The sequence below is a fragment of the Bubalus kerabau genome, chromosome 5, assembly GCF_029407905.1.
Source record: "Bubalus kerabau isolate K-KA32 ecotype Philippines breed swamp buffalo chromosome 5, PCC_UOA_SB_1v2, whole genome shotgun sequence".
Lineage (NCBI taxonomy): Eukaryota > Metazoa > Chordata > Mammalia > Artiodactyla > Bovidae > Bubalus > Bubalus kerabau.
The window spans coordinates 106,983,254-107,007,122 of record NC_073628.1 but is presented as its reverse complement, the minus strand read 5'-3'; the positions used below and the strand labels follow the sequence as shown (position 1 = coordinate 107,007,122).

Below are 23,869 nucleotides of genomic sequence, written 5' to 3'. Positions count from 1 at the left end.
GACTGCAGCACACCAGGCTTCCCTGTCCATCACCAGCTCCCGGAAGTTGCTCAAACTCATGTCCATCAAGTCAGTAATACCATCCAACCATCTCATCCTCTGTCATCCCCTTCTCCTCCTTCCTTCAGTCTTTCCCAGCATCAGGGTCTTTTCCATGTGCCAGTTCTTCACATCAGGTGGCCAAAGTATTGGAGCTTCAGCTTCAGCACCAGTCCTTCCAATGAACATTCAGGACTGATTTCCTTTAGGATTGACTGGTTTGATCTCCTTGCAGTTCAAGGGACTCTCCAGAGTCTTCTCCAGCACCACAGTTCAAAAGCATCAATTCTTCAGTGCTCAGCTTTCTTTATAGTCCAACTCTCACATCCATGCATGACTACTGGAAAGACCATAGCTTTGACTAGACGGACCTTTGTTGGCAAAGTAATGTCTCTGTGACTGCATGGCCATTGTTTTTGTTCAGCCTAGAAGTGTCTCCCAACTCAGGGAGCAATGTTTTGTCTTGTTTTGTTTAAAAAAAAAACAAACAAAAAAAACACATTATTTTCTATTGGGGTGTAGCCAATGAACAATGTTGTGATAGTTTCAGATGAACAACAAAGGGACTCAGCCATATATCTATGTGTATCTGTTTTCCTCCAAACTCCCCTCCCATCCAGGCTGCCACATAACATTGAACAGCGTTCCCTGTGCTGTACAGAAGGTCCTTGTTGGTTATCCATTTTAAATACAGCAGTGTGTGCCCGTGCATCTCAGACAGCAGTCTTGATCACCCTCACCTGCTCTGCCTACCTTTGCTTCAGGGATAAGGTTCTGTGCCAGAATGCATGGTGTCACGATTCCTTAACTGATCCTCAGATCTAAACACCCTACAGGGTGGTCAAAGGGCTAGACCTGGCAGATACTTAATAAACCCCTGTGGTGTCCAGGCCCCTTGTGAGGCAGAGACAACATGTCATAGCCCCTGGCCTAAGGGGACAGGGGACATGACTGGAACAGCACAGATGTGCTGGAGACTGTGACACCCACTGTGAGGCTGCTGGGTGGATGATCCAGGTTTGGATCTGGTCAGAGCCAGAATCTCTGAAACCCAGTTTTGTTTTGTTTTTTATTTGGTGCCTCAATTTTCAGTCTTAGTTGCAGCATGTGGGATCTAGTTCCCTGACCAGGGATCGAACCTGGGCCCCCTGCATTGGGAATTCAGAGTCTTAACCACTGGACCACCAGGGAAATCCCTGAAACCCCAGAGCCAGACTCTCTGACTGGTCACCACGCTCGGCCCTCTTCCCTCCTCTTACAGTGAGGAATGAGAGAGCAGCCATGGAGCATGCTGGTGATTTGGGTGACAAAGATGATATGTGACAGTGTCCAGCTCAGTTCCCCGGACCCAGCAAAGAGACTGAGTGTGGATGTTGGGTCACAACCCCTAACACAGTGCTGTGGCAGGTCAGAGAGGGACAGAGTCCTTGCACGTGAGACATGGCTTCAAGCAGCCCATGAGCCCTGGGTCCCAGGGGCTGAGCAAGGTGGGGAGGGGTGCAAGGTCAGCAGTCAGCCTGGAGCCTTAGTTTCTAAGCAGGTTACTTAAGACCCTGACTTGCGTCTGTCACTGAGTCGTCCTGGACACACCCATCCCAACTGTCCATCATCAGCAAATCTCTGATTCTGATGTTGGACAAAGGACTGCTATATTCATGGAAGCAGCATGTAGATGTTTAAAAACTCACTCTTTAGAGCATGGCTTGAGAGCAGGTGAGAGGAAGGATTTTAGGGGGACTCTGGACTCAGACTGTCTGGTTCACAGCCTCGCTCTGCTACTTATTAACGTGAGGCTTTGGGCAAATCACGTAACCTCTCTGGGCATCTGTAATGCAGGGAAGATGGCAGCATGTTTAGGAAGATTAAATGAGATAATCCAGGGTCAGAGTAAACATTCAATGCATGTTAGCTGTTCTTATCATGATGGAAAGATGCAAGCTTCTGAATCAAAAGGCCTTCTTGTAAAACGTGTAAAACCTCCCCCCATTTGTAATGACACACCTTGTCTATATCCAGGTGCTCCTGATACCTGACTGAGGATGCTTTTTCTGGCAGAGCATTGGTGAAAGGCCAGTGAACCCCTGAAATTGTATAGGAGAGTGCCTAGGTGCCCTTATGGTATGCTGAATAATGAAAATATGAGTGAACAGTGATCCTAAAGATGTCAGCTTCCTAATTCCAGAGCCTGTGAATGTGTTGCCTTATATGGTTATAGGGCCTCTGCGTATTCACCTTATCCAGACGGGCATGATGTAGTCACAAGAATCCTTGTGAGTGGGAAGCAGGAGGGCCAGAGTGAGAAGGAGATGCGACAAAGGTTGGAAGATGGGAGGAGGGACCAGAAGCCAAGGAATGCTGGCGGCCTCTAGAAGCTGAGCAGGCAAGGGACAGATTCTCTCCTGAACCCTCCAGAAGCAATAAAAAACCTGCTGACACCTTGATTTTAGACTTCTGACCTCCAGAACTGTAAGAGAATGAATTTGTGTTGCTTTTAAGCCACTATATTTATGGTAATTTATTATAGCAGCAACAGGAGAGGAATAGCCCTTCTCAGGGTTGGGGTGTGGGGGGTTGGCACATAGGTGTTCATCAGCTTTTCAGACTATGTTGACAGTCAGGTGATGAACAGTCACTGGTCCCCAGCATCTCACCTTGCTCTGGGAGCCCCCTGCTGGGTGTTACTGCAGCCTCTTCACCCCATCCTTGGGCGTCCATGATCTCATGAGCATATCTGAAATGCAGATGTATTTTTCATCACTGATTTAATCTCTGGAAAGGCCTCTGAGAAGCCCCATAGAATGTGTTAGTGCCTCAGTCATGCCCAACTCTTGAGACCCCATGGTCTGTAGCCCACCAGGTTCCCCTGCCCATAGAATTCTCTAGGCAAGGATACTAGAGTGGATAGCCATTCCCTTCTCCAGGGGAATCTTCCCAACCCAGATCTGCCTCATTGCATAAAGATTCTTTTAGCATCTGAGCCACTGGGGAAGCCCCAGGGGTTCCTCAATCACAGCCATTACAGGTGCCCACAGAGCATGCCTCCCCCGGTCCTCAGTAGCAGCTGACACTGGCTTGGGGCCTCATCTCCAAGATGCTGCTGCCTGTCTGGACAGAGAAACGGGCTCTGATTCCAGCAGCAGGAGCCATGGCACTGATGTTATAACCCACTGGCCAGACCTTGGTCATATGGCACAGCTAGCTGCCAAGAGGCCGGATAATGCTGTCTTTACTCTGGGAAGCCATGGGAAACTGACCATCGGGAGTTTTCTTAACAGTGGAGGAAGGGAAGAGTGGATATTGGGAGCCACAAACAGGCAAAACAAAACCATCCTACTGAGTGTCAGGCTGGTGAGTTGTCACCTGCTCTCAGGAGGTGACCTATGCTTAGAGGTGAGCTGTGCCCTACGGGTGACATCTCACCTCAGCCATCTGAGTCTGGCACATCCCTGAAAAGCCTGGCCCCTTTCCCTGCCCTAAGCTGGGTCCTGATTGGCACTTACAGATCAGAGGGCAGAGAGGAAAGACAGCTGAGCTGCACACTCTGAGGCCCCCGAGAAATCGTTTTGCATCTCAGCAGTTTCACTGGGGCTTCCCTGTAGATGAGGAGGCCTCTACAGTAGATGACTGGGCCTCTGCAGGATCACCTGTTAACTGCAGAGGAAGCAGATGAGCCTTTTTCAGTTCCTGGGATGATCTTTTCAGTTCCTAAGAGACTTTAAAACCTGGGGCGGGGGAGGGGCTTTCCTGGTGGCTCAGTGGTAAAGAATCCACCTGCCAAATGCAGGAGACGCAGGTTCGATCCCTGATTCGGGAGGATCCCACATGCCGCCAAGCAACGAAGCCCGTGTGCCACAACTATGGAGCCTGAGCTCTAGAGCCCTGGAGCCTCAACTACTGAGCGCACGCGCCACACCTACTGAAGCCCGTGTACCCTAGAGCCCATGCTCCACAATGAGAGAAGCCACTCCAGTGAGAAGCCTGCACACATGGCAACAAAGAGTAGCCCCCGCTCACAGCAACTAGAGAAAGCCTGCTCAGCCATGAAGGCCCAGCACAGCCAGAAAGAAATAAAAAGCCTGGGGGAGTGGGTGGTGGTGAGTGTGGGCTAATAACATGCTGGGGAAATCCAAATGTCATCCTTCCCTCTCTGCACCATGTCTTGACACTTACTGTATACCCAGCATAGTACACTTAACATGAATGAGACAGTCACTCCTCAACCCTGTGAGGTTAATTCTGTCTGTTCTGATCACCTCTAGAAAGAGACGGCTTTCACTCCGACCCTTGCACTGATTATGCCTTGGCCTCTCTGCAGAGTCAGGGAAGCAGCCCAGCCCTCACAGGGAGAAGACGTTGGAAAGCATGAATGAGCTATGTCGTGAAGGTACTAAGCTCTAGGCCAGGGGTAGTTCTTGTTTTGTCTCCCAACGTGCAAGAGGTGTCAAGGCCCCCAAAGCAAGCCCCCTTCCCCAGGCTGTTTTTGTCCTTCCCCTCTCCTGCAGGCTGCCCTGTTTTAACCTCTATTCCAGTTTTATGATTAAACATTGGTGTCAATTATTTACAGTCTGTCCAGATGAGTATCAGGGTTCCAGGGGACTGAGTGACTCACACGGGGGAAGTTAGTTCTTATGGAGGGGAAATGAGAGGAAGGAAAACAAGAAATTCTACTTCCTGGCCGCGGAGGCTGAGGTCGGCCTAGGCAGGGCTTCCGGTGGATGGGGTATAGGGACGGGGCTCTCTGTTGGAGTGTGGGGACTGAGAGACCATGGGTAGTGGGGCATGCTAGCTCTGGAGTCAGACATAACCAGTCTGAATCATTACTGTGCCATTCGCTGTGTGTCTTAGAGTAGGTACCTTAACTTCTCTGAACTTCAGTTTCTTCATCTGTGAAATGGAGATTATTCTAGATACTTTCTCATTAGAGTTTGGGGAGAAAAAGCAAGATAGTAAATAATAAATTAAAATGTAGTTATATTAAATAGCAAAGATAAATTATCAATATTAATGTAAAATATTCTAAATTTTATAAATAAAATATTACATGAAATTAATTTGTTGTTGCTGTTTAGTCAGTAAGACATGTCTGACTCTTTTGCGACTCCATGGACTATAGCCTGCCAGGCTCCTCTGTCCATGGGATTTTCCAGGCAAAAATACTGAGAGAGTCGATTCCTAGGCAGATTGATAAGAAGTTCAGGGTCCCCAAGGAGGAGAAAGGGGTCTGGAGCTCTCGAAATGGAGATTGGGAGTCTGAAATTCTTAAGGAAGAGAAAAGGACAAACATTTTTTTCCTCTGCATTCCTTCAGATCAGATCAATCGCTCAGTCGTGTCCGACTCTTTGCGACCCCATGAATCGCAGCACGCCAGGCCTCCCTGTCCATCACCAACTCCCGGAGTTCACTGAGACTCACGTTCAAATCAGTGCTGCATTCCTTAGTCTTAGTCAATTACACAACTCAGTTTAAACTCTGTACTAGGGATGATACAACAACAATGTATCTGGCTGGAGGACAGTTTCTCCTTCCTGAAAACCTTCTGACTAATTCTGATATCTTAGAATGTATATTATGGGAGTGGGTCTGGAGGATCTTTCTATTGTTAAATTCTAATCTTGTTATCCTAAAATGTAAATTGCTGGAGTAGGTCTGGTAAAATTTTCACAGACTTGAGACATTCTTTTGATTCATTGTAATAACTAATTAAAAGGTATATAACTCCATTGCTAACACTAGCAAGGGGGTACTCTTTCTGCCCCCTTCTGATGTCTATGTCAGAAGCTTTCTCTATCACTTTTATATTTTAATAAAACTTTATTGCACAAAAGCTCTGAGCGATCAAGCCTCATCACTGGCCCCGGATTAAATTCTTCTCTTCCGGAGGCCAAGAATCCCGGCATCTTTTCCTGGGTCAGCAACAACCTTTCAGTACTGCACTGGGTTGCCATGCCCGCCTCCAGGGGATCTTCCAAACCCAGGGATTGAACCCAGGTCTCCCACATTGCGAGTGGATTCTTTACTGTCTGAGCCACCAGGGAAGCCCAAGAATAGTGGGGTGGTAGCCCACTCCAGTACTCTTGCCTGGAAAATCCCATGGATGGAGGAGGCTGGTAGGCTGCAGTCCATGGGGTCGCAAAGAGTTGGACACAACTGAAGCAACTTAGCAGCAGCAGCAGCAGCCTATCCCTTCTCCAGGGGATCTTCCCAACCCAGGAATCGAACCAGGGTCTTCTTCATTGCAGGCAGATTCTTACCAGCTGAGCTACTGGGCACTTGGTAAGTGCTTAGGAAATATTTAAGGGTGTTGCTACAATTCCAAAATGTAACTGCTGGAGAAAGAATTGAGTGTGTCAGGTGATTTTCTAAAAAATCAGAAGCAGGTAGAGACAGGGAGCTGGAGATGGCGGCTCTGGCTAAAATGCTGCCAGTGGGAATCACTGGTGGAAAGTGGAGAGGAGGGAGTAGGGAGGGGGTTGGGCGGCTCAACTGTGTTCCCAAAGGGCTCTTGGCAGAAGGTTTGGGAACCACTCCTATGGAGGCAACATTGCTGTAGCTAAAAAAGAAAATGTCCACATATGGGCAGGATAAACTTTCTCAAACTGTGTCCTAATCTCCAGAATCAGAGCCAGTCTGATAAAGGCCTGGGAACAGGGAGGGTTTGGATCTGCAGGATTCATCGGCCCTCAGAGGTCTGTCTCCTCCACACACCTCTGTTTGGTTGTTAAAACCCCCTCACAGAAAGACTACATAAAATAAACATCTGCCTTGCTTTGGCCTCACAGTTTAGGAACTTTAGCTTTGAGCCACCAGGAGAGCCTGCTGATACAAGCCTGAGAGTGTTTGCCTTTTATCACACTTTCTGTCCAAGCAAAGTTAGAACAGGTGCTGACTTGGCTCACGAGCAGAATCGTGGGTTAACCTGTAAACCAGGTCAAAGAGTGCCAGGATGCCCAGCCTCCCTCCAACCCAGTCCCACAAGGAATGGGTGCAAAATTCACCAAGTGATTGGTTTGGTCAAGAGTAAGGAACTGTGCCTGATTAAACCAACTGTTAGGTAAGTAAACAGCCCAAGTGTTGGCAGGTGCCATAGAACATGAATGCTGCTTGTATTCATTTCCTGTGGCTGCTATAAGGAACTACCACCCCAAACTTGGGGATAGAAAACAATGCAGATTTATTCTCTTGCAGTCAGGTTCATGGGCTAAAGTCATCGGGGCTAGTTGCTTCTGGAGGCTCGGGAGAGAATCCCAGTCCTTGTCTTTCCCATTGTAACAGCCCAGGGAGGTAGATCCCAGCGTGGTGGTGGTGGTGGTGGTAGTTCGGTCGCTAAGTCGTGTCCGACTCTTGCAACCCCATGGACTGTGGCCCGCCAGGCTCCTCTGTCCATAGGATTTTCCAGGCAAGAATACTGCAGTGGGCTGCCAGGGGATATTCCTTCAGGGGATCTTCCTGACCCAGGGATCGAAACTGCATCTACTGCATTGCAGGTTCCTGCATTACAAGGGGATTCCTTACTTCTGAGCCACCCGTCCCCTCTTACAGATGAGGCAACAGGAGGAGAGGGGTGAGAATTCACCTTTCTAGGTAATGATTCAGTAGCAGAGCTGAGATGCAAATGCATCTTTGGCCCAGAGCCCACTCTGGGAATCCCACCACGTGGAAGGTGGAGTTGACCCTTGCAGTCGCCGTCCATAGTCCCTGATTTTAGAAGTTCTCCCCTCAGCCCTCCTCTACTATGTGCTGCAAAATGACTCTTGAGAAGGAAGAACCAAAGGACTCTAGCTGGTATCCAAAACAGCCTGCTACACAAGGACAAACGGTGTGTCCAGACTGTGCCCAGGTTCACACGAGCCTGTCTGGCAGCCGGGGGTGAGGGGCAGTGAGGTGAGATTCGCTCCAGGCTCTCGTCTATCCCCCTAGTCCTCCCACCTTCCCAGACTCGGAGCTGCACCTCGGATGCCTGCGCTTCTGATCCCCAGAAGGTCAGCTGTGACGTCTCACTTCACTTGCTCCTCGTGCCCAGAGGATAGCCTCAGTGGTGGGACCACAGACCCAGCCCTGCTGCCCTGCCTTGAGTGGAGCTCATCGGGCTTGGCTGAAAGGCTGCTTTTCCATCACCCCACAGATGAGGAAGACCTGAACAAACAGCTGGGCTCAGGGCCACCACCTCTAAGCTATGAGGCCTGGGACAAGTTTCTCAACCTCTCTGTGCCTCAGTGTATTCAGTGATGATGTGGACAAAGGTGGGGACCACCTCGTCTTGTCGTGGGGCAGGATAAATGAGCTCACTTGTGCAGAGCGCTTGGTGTGAGCCTGGCATGCAGTCAGTGTCCAGGAAGCAGCAGCAGATATTTCATAGTTGCTGATGGTGGGCTGGGGCTGAAGTCTGGGAGGCCAGGTAGGCTGGTCAGTGCCTGTGTTCAGCCCTGCTTGCCAGAGCAGGAGGCCATTGTTGGCGCATTCCCAGAGCCTGGAGAAAGAGTCAGGCTCGCTTTGATGGTGACAAGAGCTCTCAGACTCCATCCTGGCAGGGAAACACACAGAGATGTCACATTTCCCGAGAAATACTGAGTGTGGCGGGAGCCCTGGAGATCAGGTCCTGGTGCCAGCCCTGTAAGTAGGGTCACATTCCAGCTGCCTGCTTAGTTTGTCTAAGTTTCTTGAGAAACTTAGACAAAAACTTAGTTTCTTGACACTGAATCAAGGTCCCGAAGAAAAGATACCCGGTTTGTTAACTTGCTCCTTCTGTTTATGGCTCCTGGAGTCTTCAAAATAAGTTAGTCTTCCTTAATTTCACCAACACTTAGTGGATTAGCAACGAGACTGAGGACATCAGACCTTATAAAAATCACTGATGTCTTATGTGGGGGAGGGGAAGCTGCCTCTTTTCTCTTCAAGAAGTGGTGCATCCTGGGAGGTGTCTGCTCCCCTTTATATATATCTGCTCCCATATATATGTATGCTTAGTTGCTCATTCATGTCCAACTCTTTGTGACCCCATGAACTGTAGCCTGCCAAGCTCCTCCTCCATGGGATTCTCCAGGCAAGAATATGGGAGTCAGTAGCCATTCTCTTCCCTAGGGGATCTTCCTGACCCAGGGATTGAACTCCGGTCTCCTGCATTGCAGGTGGATTCTTTACCATCTGAGCCACCAGGAAAGCCCATCTCCTCCCCCATCTCTGTGCAGTTTTCCAGACTCAGCCCTTCCCACATGACACTTTATCTCCTCCTGTCCCCAGACTTTGCCCCAGTGAAGTTTACAGATGCCTCCAGGCCCTGCAGAGCTGCTGCTTTATCCTCCTCCTTCCAGCCCCCTTCAAAGTGAATTGGTTGCTCTTTCTATAGGCTCTTTGGATATGCCCTGTTTTAGCAGTGCTGGGTAGTGATGAAGAGCATGGGCTTTAGAATCAGATATAACCTACTCCTGCCTTGTACTAGCAATGTGGCGTCTGACCAGTTATGTTCCCTCTCTGAACTTCACTGTCAATGGAACTGCTGCTGCTGCTGCTGCTGAGTCACTTCAGTCATGTCCGACTCTGTGCGACCCCATAGACGGCAGCCCACCAGGATGCCCCGTCCCTGGGATTCTCCAGGCAAGAACACTGGAGTGAGTTGCCATTTCCTTCTCCAATGCATGAAAGTGAAAAGTGAAAGTGAAGTCGCTCAATCATGTCTGACCCTCAGCGACCCCATGGACTGCAGCCATCCAGGCTCCTCCATCCATGGGATTTTCCAGGCAAGAGTACTGGAGTGGGGTGCCATTGCCTTCTCCGTAAATGGAACTAATAACTATTAAATGATTGGGCACGGAAAGATCTCAACAGAGGGCCTGGCACAGAGTCGGCATTCAACACACGTTCCCTCTCACCTGATGCTGACTTCCCTTCTAAGAAGAAGAGTAACCTGTCTTTCTGCTGGACTGTGAAAGTAGTCTCACCCATCTGTGCATCCTCCAAAGCCCCCGGCGCACAGTAGGGACCCATGAGTTGTTGGGGCTAGATTCTTTAAAAAGCCAGTTTAAAAGAAATGCACACCTGTTACCCCTGATGCTTTGGTGATAAAGTATCTCCAGGGGTCAACTGTACATCGCCCATTTCTGGCCTATGTGCACCCCCTCCCCCCTCGCCGGGAGTGGCCCACAGGGACTAGGCCTTGTGGGAACTGATGTGATATAAGGGGAAAGAAGTGGGCTTCAGAGTCAGATTTGATTGTGCATCTTGACTCTGCCGCTTTCAGCTGTGTGGCCCAGGGCAAAATGCTTAACCTCTCTGAGACTCAGAGGTCCTGGGGCTAATCCTCTTTAAAAGGCACCTCTGAGGCTTGGATGCCTTTAGAAAGGGTACCTGTCTCCTTCTTGAACTGTTCCTATTATTATCCTTACTCTGTCTCTCAATGCACTCAGTACCCTTTCTTTTTCATTATCCTATCAGCTCTCTCTGGCTCAGGCAGCCCTCCCCGCTCCTCTGCCTTTATGACTCATTTGCACAGTGCTCTTCATTTTTTCCCGAGTGCACAGTCTACAAGAACCTGTCCTAAAAGAACAGGAACCTGACACTCTCTGACCTTAGGGGAGATGGCCTGAAACTCCCAGGAGGGACAGGGGCTGCGGCAGAGGTTGCTCAGAGCCTTTCTTCCAGCCCCCACCCCCTCCCCGCGGCAGGGGACTGGAGCTCAGTGACAAAAGTGATTGTGAGCTGAAACTTGGCAGAAAGGGCCTCACTGAATTCTTCCTTTGTGACGGAAATGTAGCACAGCCTGGTCCCTTCGAATGGAGCCGGGGATCCCTTTCCCAATTATGCAGCTTGGCAGAGAGAGGTTGGGGCGCAGGGAGAATGGTCAAGGAGCCTCTTTGTCACGGGGGGCTGGTTATGCTGCCAGACACCTCCGACTGCTGAGATCTCCTCCCCCGGGTGGGCTGGACACTTCTGGAACTGTGTCTTCCAGGGCCAGAGAGCAGAGCTCAGAGGCCACATGAGGGTCCAGAGCACAGCCTAGGTTTCTAAACTGTGTTCCAGAGAATTGCTGGGATTCAGCGGGAGAGGGGCAAGGGAAGGCTTGCCCATCAACACTTGGGACACTGTGCTGTTTCAGCCAGAGCAGTGCTGTCTTCTGTTGTTCGATTTTATTTAAATTGTTATCTCTATACTGTCTCTAGGGCTTCCCTGGTGGCTCAGCTCGTAAAGAATGCAGCAGACCTCTTGCAATCAGGAGACCCAGGTTCAATCCCAAGGTCAGGAAGATTCCCTGGAGAAGGAAAATGGCAACCCACTCCAGTATTCTTGCCTGGGAAAATCCCATGGATGCGGTGGTCTGGCAGGTCCACGGGTTCACAAGAGTCAGACACGACTTAGCAGCTACAGCACCAGCACTTACAGCCTCTGTCTATACACTGAAAGGGGAAGCGGAAGTCGCTCAGTCGTGGCCGGCTTTTTGCGACCCCATGAACTATACAGTCCATGGAATTCTCCAGGCCAGAATACTGGAGTGGGTAACATTTCCTTCTCCAGGGGATCTTCCCAAACCAGGGATCAGACTCAGGTCTCCCACATTGCAGGCAGATTCGTTACCAGCTGAGCCACTAGGGAAGCCCGCGTCTGTATAGAAAGAGATTCTAAGTGTGGACTGGTGATAAGTATCCACCCCCCTCCACAACTTGGGGCTCAGCCAGGTGAGCACTCAGATGTCAGAGCCATGGTGGGGCTCAGCCCTCTCTTCCCCTCAACTCTCCAGGGAAATCCCTTGATCTGGCTGTAGCTAGTTAGCCAAGGATGTGTGTGGGAATAAAGACAGCAGATGCCCAGGTTGGAGGAGCAAAGCTCAGGGTGCTCACCTACCTGCTAGGAAGACCAGGGGCCAGCTGAAACCTCAAACCCCACCAGGAAATACTGACAGAGTCACTGTCTTGGGTCAGAATGGAAGTCGCATTTAGCCTGGGTGACTTTCCTGTGTTGTTGGGAAATCATTTGCATAAGGACATAAGACTTGGATATCCTGAAAATTAGCTCTATCTAATCCTGTCCCCCTCGGTGCCAACCTTGGACTAGGCATTTTCCCTAATGGATACAGGATATCAGTTAAACTTTTTAACTTGCTAGATAGTCATTCATTCTACAATAGTTATTAAGCACCTGTTAATAACTAAGAGTTAATAACTAAGTCTGTTAATAACAAGACTGTGCTACAGTCTTGACACAAGGTGCTGAGTGCTGGGTATACAGAAACGAACAAGGCGAATGGGACTTTTCTGTCAAGGCATTTACACTCCAGTGGGGAGACAATAGGAAAGCAAAGCAAGGCTGTTGTAGACTGAGGTAACATCATCCATCCATAGGAAGGAATGTCATAAGGACCAAAGCATGGGGCTTGAGAGTAGCTGGGTAAGGGAGAGGATAGTATAGTATGATCAAAGAAATCCTCGCTGAGGAGGTGGCATTTGAGCTAAAAGACAGAAGCGGTAAGGAAATGGATAAACAAAAAAGACAGGTAGATGGGAGGGAGGTTCAAGAGGGAGGAGACATGTATACCTGTGGCTGATTCATGTTGATGTATGGCAGAAAGCAGCACAATATTATAAAACAAATATCTTGCAATAAAAAAAAATTTTTAAGAGATTTTAAAAAACGGTGGGGGAGGAAGTTTATAAAAGGAAGACTAGAAAAATAAATACATCATGCTCAAATCCAGAAAAAAAAAAAGACAGGTGGAAGAGTTTCAGGCATCGGGAACAGTAAGTGCAAAGGCCCTGCAGCAGGATGTGCTTAATGTGACTAGAAACAGACAGAAGCCCCCTTAGGTTGGTGAGTCAAGAGATAAGATATGAGAGAGGCAAGAGCCCAGTCCAATCTGGTGGGATTTGAAGGCCACAGCAAAGGAGTTCGAATTTTATGCTAAGAATAATGGAAAGGTATCAACCCTCAGAATCTTCTACTGTAAAATAGTCCAGCCAATCAAAAGAGTATATATAGGTGTATATATATGTGTGATGTTTAATGAATAATTTAATGAACACCCAGGTACCCTTCACTATTCTTCCTCGACACCATTTCTCACTCCTCCAGGGAAATACCTGTTGTCCTCAATTTTAATTCATAATTTTGCCTTTCTTCCTAACAATTACAGAGATAAAGCAATACATTGCCTGGTTTTGAACTATATGCTTTCCTGTTCAACCTCACATGTTGTCAGAATGGTCCGTGCTGGTGCATGGAGCTGTGGTTTATTCCTTTTCTCTGCTGCATCGTACTCCAGTGGACCATAACTGCATAGTCAGCTACTTTCAGGGTTTATCTTTTCTCCTGGGACATGACATTATTCGATTTTCTAATGTTGAATCAACTATGCATTATTGGGATAAACCTTTTTGAAAAATGTGGTTGGATTCCATTTACTGATATTTTGTTTAGGATTTTTGTTTCTGCACTGGCAGATCAGCTTCACCTGTCATTTTCCTTTCCTGCCTTGTTGCTTTTGGGGTCAAGATTGCACATTCCTCATAAAGTGACCTGGGGAGTGTTTCTCCTTTTACTCTCCAGAGCACTTGTATAGGTTGGAGAAACCCATGGAAAGATTTCATCAGTGTGACTGCCATATCATCATCCTTTTGCAGCCCCACTCTTGTTAGAGTCTTGGCTTCTTTTGATATAACTTTTCTTGCATGTGCCTTCTCCCCCAAAAGCAAAGAAAATACGTGCCTCCCACATGAGTACCTCAACTTGACATGCTCACAGCGTTCTTAGAAAGCTGCTTTTCTGGTTTTTTACAGGTGGGTCCTTAACACAAGATTTTAGCATGAAGAGTTGTCAACTGCCTCCCCAGCTAACCACAGGTAGGTGCCTCTCTTAACTGGTTCACAGCTTTCTTGAAAACCTAAATACAGGATCATTCGTTCATCTCTTAGGGCTGCCTCGAACCTGAGCTGTGATGGACCCAATTCCTGGGTCCCAAGGTGAGTCTGGGCCAGCTGGGCCCCCAGGCTGCTCACCAAGGCTGCTCTGTTTTAAGGACATCTTGGAAACTATGTGGCCCAAATCCTCTAAGCACAAAATTAGCTTCTTTCCATCATTTTTGAAAGGGAAAGAACAGCATGCTAAATATAACGTGGGTCAACAAGCCAGAAACAAGATAAATAGCCACCAGCTGCATGTTGGGGAGCTGGGTCTCCACGCCCCACAGTGAACCTTCGAGGTCTTGGTTTCCAGAGGGTGGGAGGAACCAGCAAAGGATCTGAAGCTACCGTTGGACACAAAACCCTGCCGCAAACCCAAAAAACAATTGCCTTCACTTTGTTTTCTTTTTTGAAAAACAACACATTTCTGTGTTTTCTAGTTATTACCCTCCCAAGAAGAAAAAGAAAATAAAAACCATTCTGACCCCAGCACCCAGAGAAAATAACTATAAACATTGTGACTTGTATCATTTGAGTGTTTTGAAATTTAATATAACACATTCTGTGGTGTCTCTCCCAAGCTTTTATTCCCCACTATCATCCTTTCTTTTCAGATGTTCTTTTTGTAGTGCTCCCCCACCCCGCCACTCCATAAAACTTTAATACCAGATAGGCTGAGTATCTATGTACCATGGAGGACCACAAACTTTGTAACAATTAAGATTATTTTACACCATCCCCAAGAGCCAATTTTCCCCCCTTGTGGGTGAGCTCACCCCATGGAGAATGCAGGCTTTAAATAATATTAAATAACAAACCTTCCTGTAGGAACTCACTGTGTGCTGGTCACATACTGTTCTGGGTACTTTATGTACATTTACTTGTTGACTTATCATAACTTTCCTATGAGGTTGAGTCCTAGAGAGCTTTTATCTGTATCTTAACAGTTGTGGAAACTGAGGTACAGAGAGGTTAAGTCATTTGTCCAAGGTCACTCAGCTGGGAAGGTGCAGAGAGCCCAGGCAGCCTAGTTCCACAGCTCACACTTAACCACCAAGCTGTGTTGCCTTAAGACAACACATTCTAACTGTAAAAAATTCAAACTACAGAAATAGAGTATGTAGGTCTTTTGTCTCTAAAAAATACAAAAATAGAGTAAAAGTTACACTTCCTAGGCCCCCTTCATCCCCAGAAACAATCTTTGGCACAAGTTTGGAATGTGTCTCTCATCTGGGATTTTACATATATGTTTACATATATGAAATATATTGCCTCTTTATTTTAACATAAGGAAAATCATTCAGCCTTTTCCCCTATACATTCATATGAATAATACATGCCCATGTATAGAGCTTTATAAAAATTAGGATCACACTGAACATACTCTTATTTGATTTTAAAATGTATCATCAGCTGCTTTGAGACCATAATTCAGTAAGTGCATATTTTATTTAACCAGATCCAGACTACTGACTGTTGAAGTAGTTTCTAGTTTCCCACTGCTCTCAAGTTAGGATGAATATCCTTGCCCTGTACATAATTCTTAGAAGTTGGAATGACAGAGCTTGAGGGTATAAACATTTTTGAAACTTTTGATCCCTAAATGCCAAAACTTGCCACCCAGAAAAACTATGAAATCGCCCATCCCAACACCCTCACCCACACTGAGTATTAGTGCCTGTTTTCAGTCATTGACAACAGGCCAAGAATGTGTTCATTCTGACGTTTTCACTCTGCCCATGTCCCTCATCAGGGGCCTGTTTTACTCATGTGACAGCACAAGGCAAAACTTGAATTGAGAATGAATGAGAGCGAGGAGCCAGTTAGGGTCACATGGCCACATCACTGCTTTAATAAACAGGTTGTCAGCTCCCTGGTAAGAGGCCTGGCTGTCCAGCCCTGAGCAGGTGCTCAGTAAATAGTTTCTTCTTCTCTCCTGCTTCCAGCACAAGGCTCAGGCTGCATCTCTCTACCACTGAGCCCCCCAGTTCTGACCTTTGTCTCCAATCCATTTGGCAGAACTGAGGCATTGCTAGGGCTAAGAAACCCCTCATCCTTCCCTTCGCTGGCCATGAGTGATGTGAGAAGCACACCGCCTTGTGTATACAGTAGGCGATTAGCAGCTGGCCTCACTGCAAGTGTCTCCAACAGGATTCTTGTTCAGCGTTCTGCACGCACACACGTGCATGGTCATACACCAGCACACGGGCATGTGTGTGCATGTACGTACACACTTGTGCCCACCCATATAGTATAGCACATTCAGGAGGCAGACCCTAATGTGTGAAGTGGGGCTTCTCTCTCACAAGATTCTCCATATGCCCTCCAGCCTGAGTCAGGACCCCCGGCTGCCTGGTGCCACAGTTCCTGTACTTTCTTCTCAGTATTTTTTTAATTTTTAAAACATTTTATTGCTTTATTTTTGGCTGTGGGTCTTCGTTGCCGCGGGGACTTTAGTTGCAGCGAGAGGGGGCTACTCTAGTTAATGTGGCAGGCTTCTCACTGCAGTAGCTTCTCTTGTTGCAGAGCCAGGCTCTAGGGCACATGGGCTCAGGACTTGAGGCCCACGGGCTTAGTTGCCCCGTGACAGCTCGAACCCATGTCTCCAGCATTAGCAGGCAGATTCTTGACCACTGAGCCACCAGGGAAGCCCTTTTTAATATTTCTTAATGTGATAAAAATCATATAAAGCATACTCTTGTAACCACATTTAACTATGCAGTTCAGTGGCACTAAGTACATTCACATCGTTGTGCAACTCTCACCATTATCACCATCATCCATCTCCCGAATTTTTCATCTTCTGAAACTGAAACCCTGTCCCCATTAAACACTAAGTCCCCATTCCCCCTCCCCACCTCCACCCCTTGGCCCCTGGCATCTACCAATGTACTTTCTGACTCTATAAATTTGACTATTGTAGGTACCTTATATAAGCGGAGTCAGGTGGTGCTAGTGGTAAAGAATCTGTCTGCCAACGCAGAGATGTAAGAGATGTGGGTTTAATCCCCTGGAGGAGGGCATGGCAACGCGCTCCAGTATTCTCGCCTGGAGAATCCCATGGACAGAGGAGTTTGGTGGGCTACAGTCCATGGAGTCCCAAAGAGTTAGACACAACTGAAACAACTTAGCAGCCAATGTAATTGGAATGCCTTCTTAAGAAAGCATTAAGTTATATTTAACTTAATATATGTCCTAAAAACAGATTATGCCTAATTTTTTCTCTCTCTCTCCCCCTACTTTATTGTTATTCCCTGTGGACTGTTCTCCTGCTGGCCTGAAACCTCCCCGCTAATCCTTAATTTGTTCATCAGTATTTCTCTAGTACTGAACACTGTTTAGCGGGTACATGTGAAATATTTGTTGAGTGGGAGAAAAAAAAAGAAGGAATGGACTTCAAGCTGATAGAGGATGTTATCCCAATTATTTTTAGAGTATTTTTGAACAAAGTGGCCAGTTTCAGACGGAGCCCAGTGCTTGATGAGAAAATATCTCGGCAGCATCAGATTTCACATGGCCTGGTTAGCCATCTTTTTGCAAGGAGCGGAAAGAATGTGGAATGGCAAATAGGGCCTTGCCCATCTAAACAGCTGTAAAGTTTTACTGTTCTGCAAAGATTGCTGTGGCAGGGATAATGTATTGAGGAGTAATTAGCCAGGAGCCTCATTCGCTGGTCCTCCAGCTCCCTGAAAGTGTTCCAGTCTCAAACCTTCAAGTCACTGGCTTATCAGGCTCCCTCTCCCTGCCAGCAAATTGTTATGGACTCCCAGCTGATTGATCCCATGAGCACAAGGTCTCGGAGCTGCTTCACAAGAGAGGGTTTTTCATCCAGCTGGGCACAACAGCTAAGATGATGGATGTGCAGGTTTCTGCTCCTTTAAGAAAAGCAAAACTCGGAACTTCCCTGGCAGTGCCGTGGTTAAGACTCCCTGCTCTGCATACAGGGGGCACAGATTCCATTCCTTGGTTGGGGAACTAAGATCCCACATGCCACACATGCCGTGCCAGCCAAAAATAAACGGAAAAGCACCCTTTAAGAGAGAAGGAAAAAAAAAAAGGTAAAACTCCATGTGGCTGAAAAGAAGCATGCCTTGCAGGACAGCTTCCTCTGGCTATTTCATTCAGTTGATTCAGCAGGCATTGGGGGAGGGAGGGTGCTGCTATGTTCCAGGAGCAAAGTGGAAAAAAAGTGGTCACAGAAAGAAAGAGATTTGCCACAGAAGATCCTGGGGGCTTGCGGGAGACACAGAAGGGCAGCTGAGCAGGGCTGATCAGAGAAGGACAGAAACCCTGGAGGGAGTTTGCGAAGGGGAGTGAGGCGCAAGATGAGTGGGAGAGGCAGGGTCAGGTTGAGCCCGCCATGAGCAGGATTCCAAGGAGCCTGGATTTTGTGCTGCAGACAATGGGAAGCTACTGAGGGTGCAGACAATGGGAAGCTACTTTGACTGGGTCACATCATGACTGATGCCGGTCAGCCAGGCAATATTGACATGGCTCAGGAAGCCATGGTTCACTCTTGCTGTAGCTGGTGAGAGGGTGAGATTGTACTGCACTTCACTAAATCCCACAAAATATCTGGATGACCTGCAGCTCTGACCTTTCTGGCCTCCCGCAGGGAACGGTCTGGCTTCTCCTTTTCAGGTTGGGGAGGCAGATCACAGAAGGAGCAGGGCACGTAAGACGTCTGGAATGCATCAGAGGCAAGCCCAGCCCTGGCCGTGACTCAGTCCTGCCTCCCCCTACCCCTCAACCCCCCCGACCCCGCCCCTAGTCAGGAGCACAGCCACCGCATTCAGCAGAGCGCCTTGAACCAGAAATGACTTTGCTCTCTCCTCTCTGCTTTCCTCGCAGACCTCCCGGACGCAGCCATCCACACAGGATGCCTCGTGTTGGCTTGCAACCATCCCTCGAGAGTCCAGCCGCCGTTTTTTTAGTGTGGCCCTAGGGCTTTCGTTCAGGACGTTTTGTTGCAGCTGCTGCTTTTTATTTATTTATTTTCTCTCTTTGAACCTGGACCTTGCCCCGCTCCTGCTGGCATGATGGCCCAGTCCAAAGCCAACGGCTCGCACTATGCGCTGACCGCCATCGGCCTGGGGATGCTGGTCCTTGGGATCATCATGGCCATGTGGAACCTGGTCCCTGGGTTCAGCAATGCAGAAAAGCCGGCTGCTCAGGGGAACAAGACGGAGGTAGGAAGTGGCATCCTTAAGAGCAAGACCTTCTCTGTGGCCTACGTGCTGGTTGGGGCCGGCGTGATGCTGCTCCTGCTCTCGATCTGCCTGAGCATCCGGGACAAGAGGAAGCAGCGGCAGGGCGAGGAGCTGGCACACATCCAGCACCCGGGGGTCGAACCACACGCCCACGAGGAAGACAGGTGAGGATGGCCAACCAGACCCAGACGGGGGATGGACACGCACACCCACATGCATACCCACAGGCTCAGGACTCAACAGTGGTGAGAACATTTTAATCTAAGGGGCTGTCTCCCATGACCGCTTCTGTGAAACAGTTTATCGTTTTACAAATGACTTTATCTTTTGATCCCAGAGTTTCCCAAATAATATGGTTTGAATGAATGATTACAGTTGTGTCAAGATTCTGACACACCCTCCAGGGGATCTGCATGGCACCTGGGGTGGCCGGAGCCTGCCCCCTGGAAGCTAGTCCGTTTACCCCCAGTGTCCTGGATGTTTATGCTTTGAGTTGAAAGGTTGGGAAGCAAGGTTCTATTTGACAAAAAATGCTACAGACACATTTAAAAAGCAAGTGCTAAATTGGGGGCATAAGATAAAAGTTGATACCCCAAGTGTAAAAAGAGCACTACTTGTATAAAATAGATAACTGATGAGAACCTACTGTATAGCATGGGGTGGGGTGGGGGGAAGAAGGCACAGTCTGTTTGTAGGACAGATATTAAGTTAACCTTAAAAATGCTTTCCAATATACAGCAGATGCAAATACTGTTTGATTCCACTTATACAAGGCACCTAGAGTAGTACCTCACATTCATAGAGTTAGAAAGTACATTGATAGATGCCAGGGCCCAGAGGTTGGGGAGGTGGGGGGTTGGGGTAGGGATGGGGAATGGAGACTTAGGGTTTAATGGGGAGAGTTTCAGTTTAGAGAGGTGAAAAATTTGGGAAATGGATGATGGTGAGACAGGCACAACACTGTGAATGTACTAGTGCCACTGAAATACACAGTTAAAATAGGGTTAAAATAGTATGCTTTATATTATGTGACTTTTATCACAATAAAAAAAATTTTTTAAAGATCCCTTACAAATAAATGTTAAAGAACACACAGTTGGAAAATGGACCAAGAACACGAACAAGCATTTCACAGACATTCAAATGATAGTTGTTCAGTCTCATTAGTCAGGAAATACAACCAACCAACAAAAGGCATTGTAATTTTTTGCCTATCTGCTGGCCAACGTAGACTGTCCTCCGGGTTAAAGATTTGTCAGGAAGTGGGTTGCTAATGAGGGGCTGGTTGACATAACCTTACTGAAGGGGAATTCACTGTAACCGGCGTTTTAAAGATGTGTGCGCCTATCAGTTATCTTCCTAAGAGCTTATCTTTGGGACACAGTCACACAAGTGCAAAGGGGTCTGTACTCATAGATTTATCAGAGCATTGCTGAAAATAGCATAGACAGATGTGACTACTAAATATCCATCAGTCGAGCTAAATTATAACATGCCCATTCACTAGAATTCTCTGCAGCCACTGCCAAACTATATTTGCTAATGTGAATCTGTATCTCTGAGAAAAGGAGGTTTATAACACAGCATGTTAAGGTCTTCATCACATCAGACATTGTGGCTATGGGACTAGAGAAGGATCTGGAAAGGTGTATAGCAGAATGTTGTTATTGTTCAGCCGCTAAATCGTATCCAACTCTTTGCGATCCCGTGGACTGAAGCACACCAGGCTTCCCTGTCCTTCACTATCTCCCAGAACTTGCTCATACTCAAGTCCATTGAGTCAGTGATGCCACCAACCATCTCATCTTCTGTTACCCCCTTCTCCTGCCTTCATTCTTTCCCAGCATCAGGGTCTTTTCCAATGAGTCGGCTCTTCCCATCAGGTGGCCAAAGTATTGAAGCTTCAGCTTCAACATCAGTCCTTCCAATGAATATTCAAGACTGATTTCCTATAGGATTGACTGGTTTGATTTCTTTGCAGTCCAAGGGACTCTCAAGAGTCTTCTCCAATACCACAACTCAGAAGCATCAATTCTTCAGTGCTCAGCCTTCTTTATGGTCCAACTCTCACATCCATACATGACTAATGGAAAGATCATAGCTTTGACTATATGGACCTTTGTTGGCAAAGTGATGTCTCTGCTTCTTAATATGCTGTCTAGGTTTGTCATAGCTTTTCTTTCAAGGAGCAAGTGTCTTTTAATTTTGTGGCTGCAGTCATCATCCAGTGATTTTGGAGTCCAAGAAAATAAAATCTGTCACTGTTTCCACTTTTTCTCCATCTATTTGCTATCAAGTGATAGGACCAGATACTATGATCTTAGTTTTTTGAATGTTGAGTTTTAAGCCAGCTTTTTCACTCTCCTTTTTCACCCTCATCAAGAGGCTCTTTAGTCCCTCTTCACTTTCTGCCTTTAAGTATCATCTGCATATCTGAGGTTGTTGATATTTCTCCTGGCAATCTAAGTATTTTTATATTCTTTATCAAATTTTTCTGTAGTGTTTGAATTTTCAGTAAGAATGTCTTATCTTTCTAGTGGGATGGGAGATGTTTTTATTTTGGAAAAATTAAACAAATTTTCTGAAAGTAAAAGATAATCAGGCATATTCTAGAAAACTTGGGAAATACAAAAAAGAGCAAAGAAGGAAAACTAGTCACCCATCATTAAAGGTATGACCAAGTCACTTAACCTCAGTGTATCTGTTTTCCCATCCATAAAATGAAAAGTGTTAACCTCCCCTGCTTTTTAGCCCAAATGTAACAGCATGCCAGGTGGGCTATTCTGATGCCCAGATGGGCGTCCTTTGACCATAGACAACATAAACATACGTGAAACAGGTGCCAATTTGAAGCAAAATCGTTGTTCCTGGGTAGAGAAAGAATATCTGGAATATAAAATTTACATGTATCTCAAATTATTCTGTAATTTCCCATCCATAAAATGGGTATACCAATATTGGGCTGGCCAAAAAGTTCATTTGGGTTTTCCATATTATCCAGTGGAAAAGCCCAAACAAACTTTCTGGCCAACCCAATAGTACCTAACTCATAGTGTCTTTAGAAAGATGACATTAGTTTATATGTACTTAGAACAGTGTCTGGCTTGTAGCCAATAGGTGAAGTGATAGCTCTTATTCCTCCTTGGATACACCTGTTGTTAACAAGGCTGGTATCCAGGGTCCCAGTGGCAACGTGTGGTCTGGGATCCTTCTCTTTGTGATCGTAAGTGACTCGAGCACATGCTAACCATCCCATGTCTGTGTTGCTATCTTGCAGCCAGGAGGAGGAGGAAGAGGCCTCCTCACGGTACTACGTCCCCAGCTACGAGGAAGTGATGAACACAAACTACGCAGAAGGGAGGGACGCGGACCAGAACCCCCGGATGAGCATCTCTCTCCCCTCCTACGAGTCATTGACAGGGCTGGATGAGACGAGCCCCACCACAACCAGGGCCGACGTGGAGACCAGCCCAGGGAACCCCCCCGACAGGCAGAACTCCAAGTTGTCCAAACGCCTGAAGCCGCTGAAAGTGAGAAGGATAAAATCCGAAAAGCTTCACCTCAAAGACTTTAGGATCAACCTGCCGGACAAAAACGTGCCTCCTCCCTCCATCGAGCCTTTGACACCCCCGCCACAGTACGATGAGGTCCAGGAGAAGGCCCGTGATGCCCGGCCCCCCGACTGATGGCCCCTCCTGGGCAGATTCCCTCCTGTTTCTCGTCCTCTGCACCAACAGACCCCGAATGAAGCCACTTCAGCCACAGTTGAGAAGCGGAGGGGCCAGGTGTGTACTTGGCTATTTGGATGGGGCCAGGAGCTGAGGGCGTTCTAGGACTGGGGAGTGACTCTGGGGTCCCCAGGACCTCCGGCTGCAGGTACATTGGAAAGAGCTGCTGCCTCGGATCTTGTGAAGCTGTGACCCCATCCAGGGAAGCAGTGCCGGCATCTTCCCCTTTGTCCTTCCTTGACATTGAATTGCTGGGGACAACACTCCTCCTTCTGATTAGGAAAGGATACGTAGCAACTGCCTTAGATCATGGCTTTGTTTTGCTTCCACTAGGACTGTTTTGTTTCCCAAAGAAAATAAGTTATGTCTTCACTTTCTCCCTGGAGTCCTGCACTGTGGGTAGGAAAGATGACCAGCTCTACAGAAAGGACACGCCCATATCATGAATTAAGCTGAACAAGAGGCTGGATGATTACATGGAGGTGAGACCCAGGTGGGGTTCTCAGAGCCCTGATGCCATCGGTTGTTTTGAGGCCTCAAGACCTGAGGATGCATAAGATCCTAGTCTCATTGGTAGACTTTTCCTAGTCTCTCCTATGTATTGGCAAAAAAAAAAAGGAAAGCCATCCGAGATGTTCTGTTCCTTCTAAAATGAGCTTTTTGTAATAAAATATTTTATATGTCGTACATTTGGTGCTAGATTACCTTAACAGCTCTTCCAACACTGACTTGCTTAGGGAGAAATCTCACCAATGAGAACAACACTAGCTAATATATCCTGAACACTTAGTATACACCAGGTGCTATGCTAAGCACTTCACATATTTATCCCTGTTCAACTGTACCCAGGCCGGGTATTGGGCTTCCCAGGTGGTGCTAGTGGTAAAGAATCTGCCTGCCAATGCAGGAGACACAAGAGATTCTTCAGTCTCTGGGTCGAGAAGATCCCCTGGAGTAGGAAATGGCAACCTGCTCCAATATTCTTGACTGGAAACTTTCATGGAAAGAG

The 23,869-nt window shown here is 47.4% G+C and overlaps 1 protein-coding gene and 1 non-coding gene across 3 annotated transcripts in view; one reads left to right on the top strand and one right to left on the bottom strand.

The window, feature by feature from the left end:
- The window catches only part of TMEM51 (transmembrane protein 51), a 61,912-nt gene extending 38,365 nt beyond the window's left edge, over positions 1-23,547 (top strand). Inside the window, exons 2-5 of one of the 2 annotated variants that reach the window (XM_055582630.1) lie at positions 4,299-4,423; positions 13,800-13,862; positions 18,774-19,296; positions 22,410-23,547. In XM_055582630.1, coding sequence (XP_055438605.1) covers positions 18,959-19,296; positions 22,410-22,818 — 747 coding nt within the window. In that variant the 5' untranslated portion in view covers positions 4,299-4,423; positions 13,800-13,862; positions 18,774-18,958 and the 3' untranslated portion in view covers positions 22,819-23,547. The remainder of the gene's footprint in view (positions 1-4,298; positions 4,424-13,799; positions 13,863-18,773; positions 19,297-22,409) is intronic. The other variant, XM_055582629.1, reaches the window with a different exon arrangement.
- Positions 1,158-1,230, bottom strand: TRNAG-CCC (transfer RNA glycine (anticodon CCC)). The gene has a single exon. It is a non-coding gene; the product is annotated as a tRNA-Gly (tRNA).
- Positions 23,548-23,869: the final 322 nt, after the last annotated feature.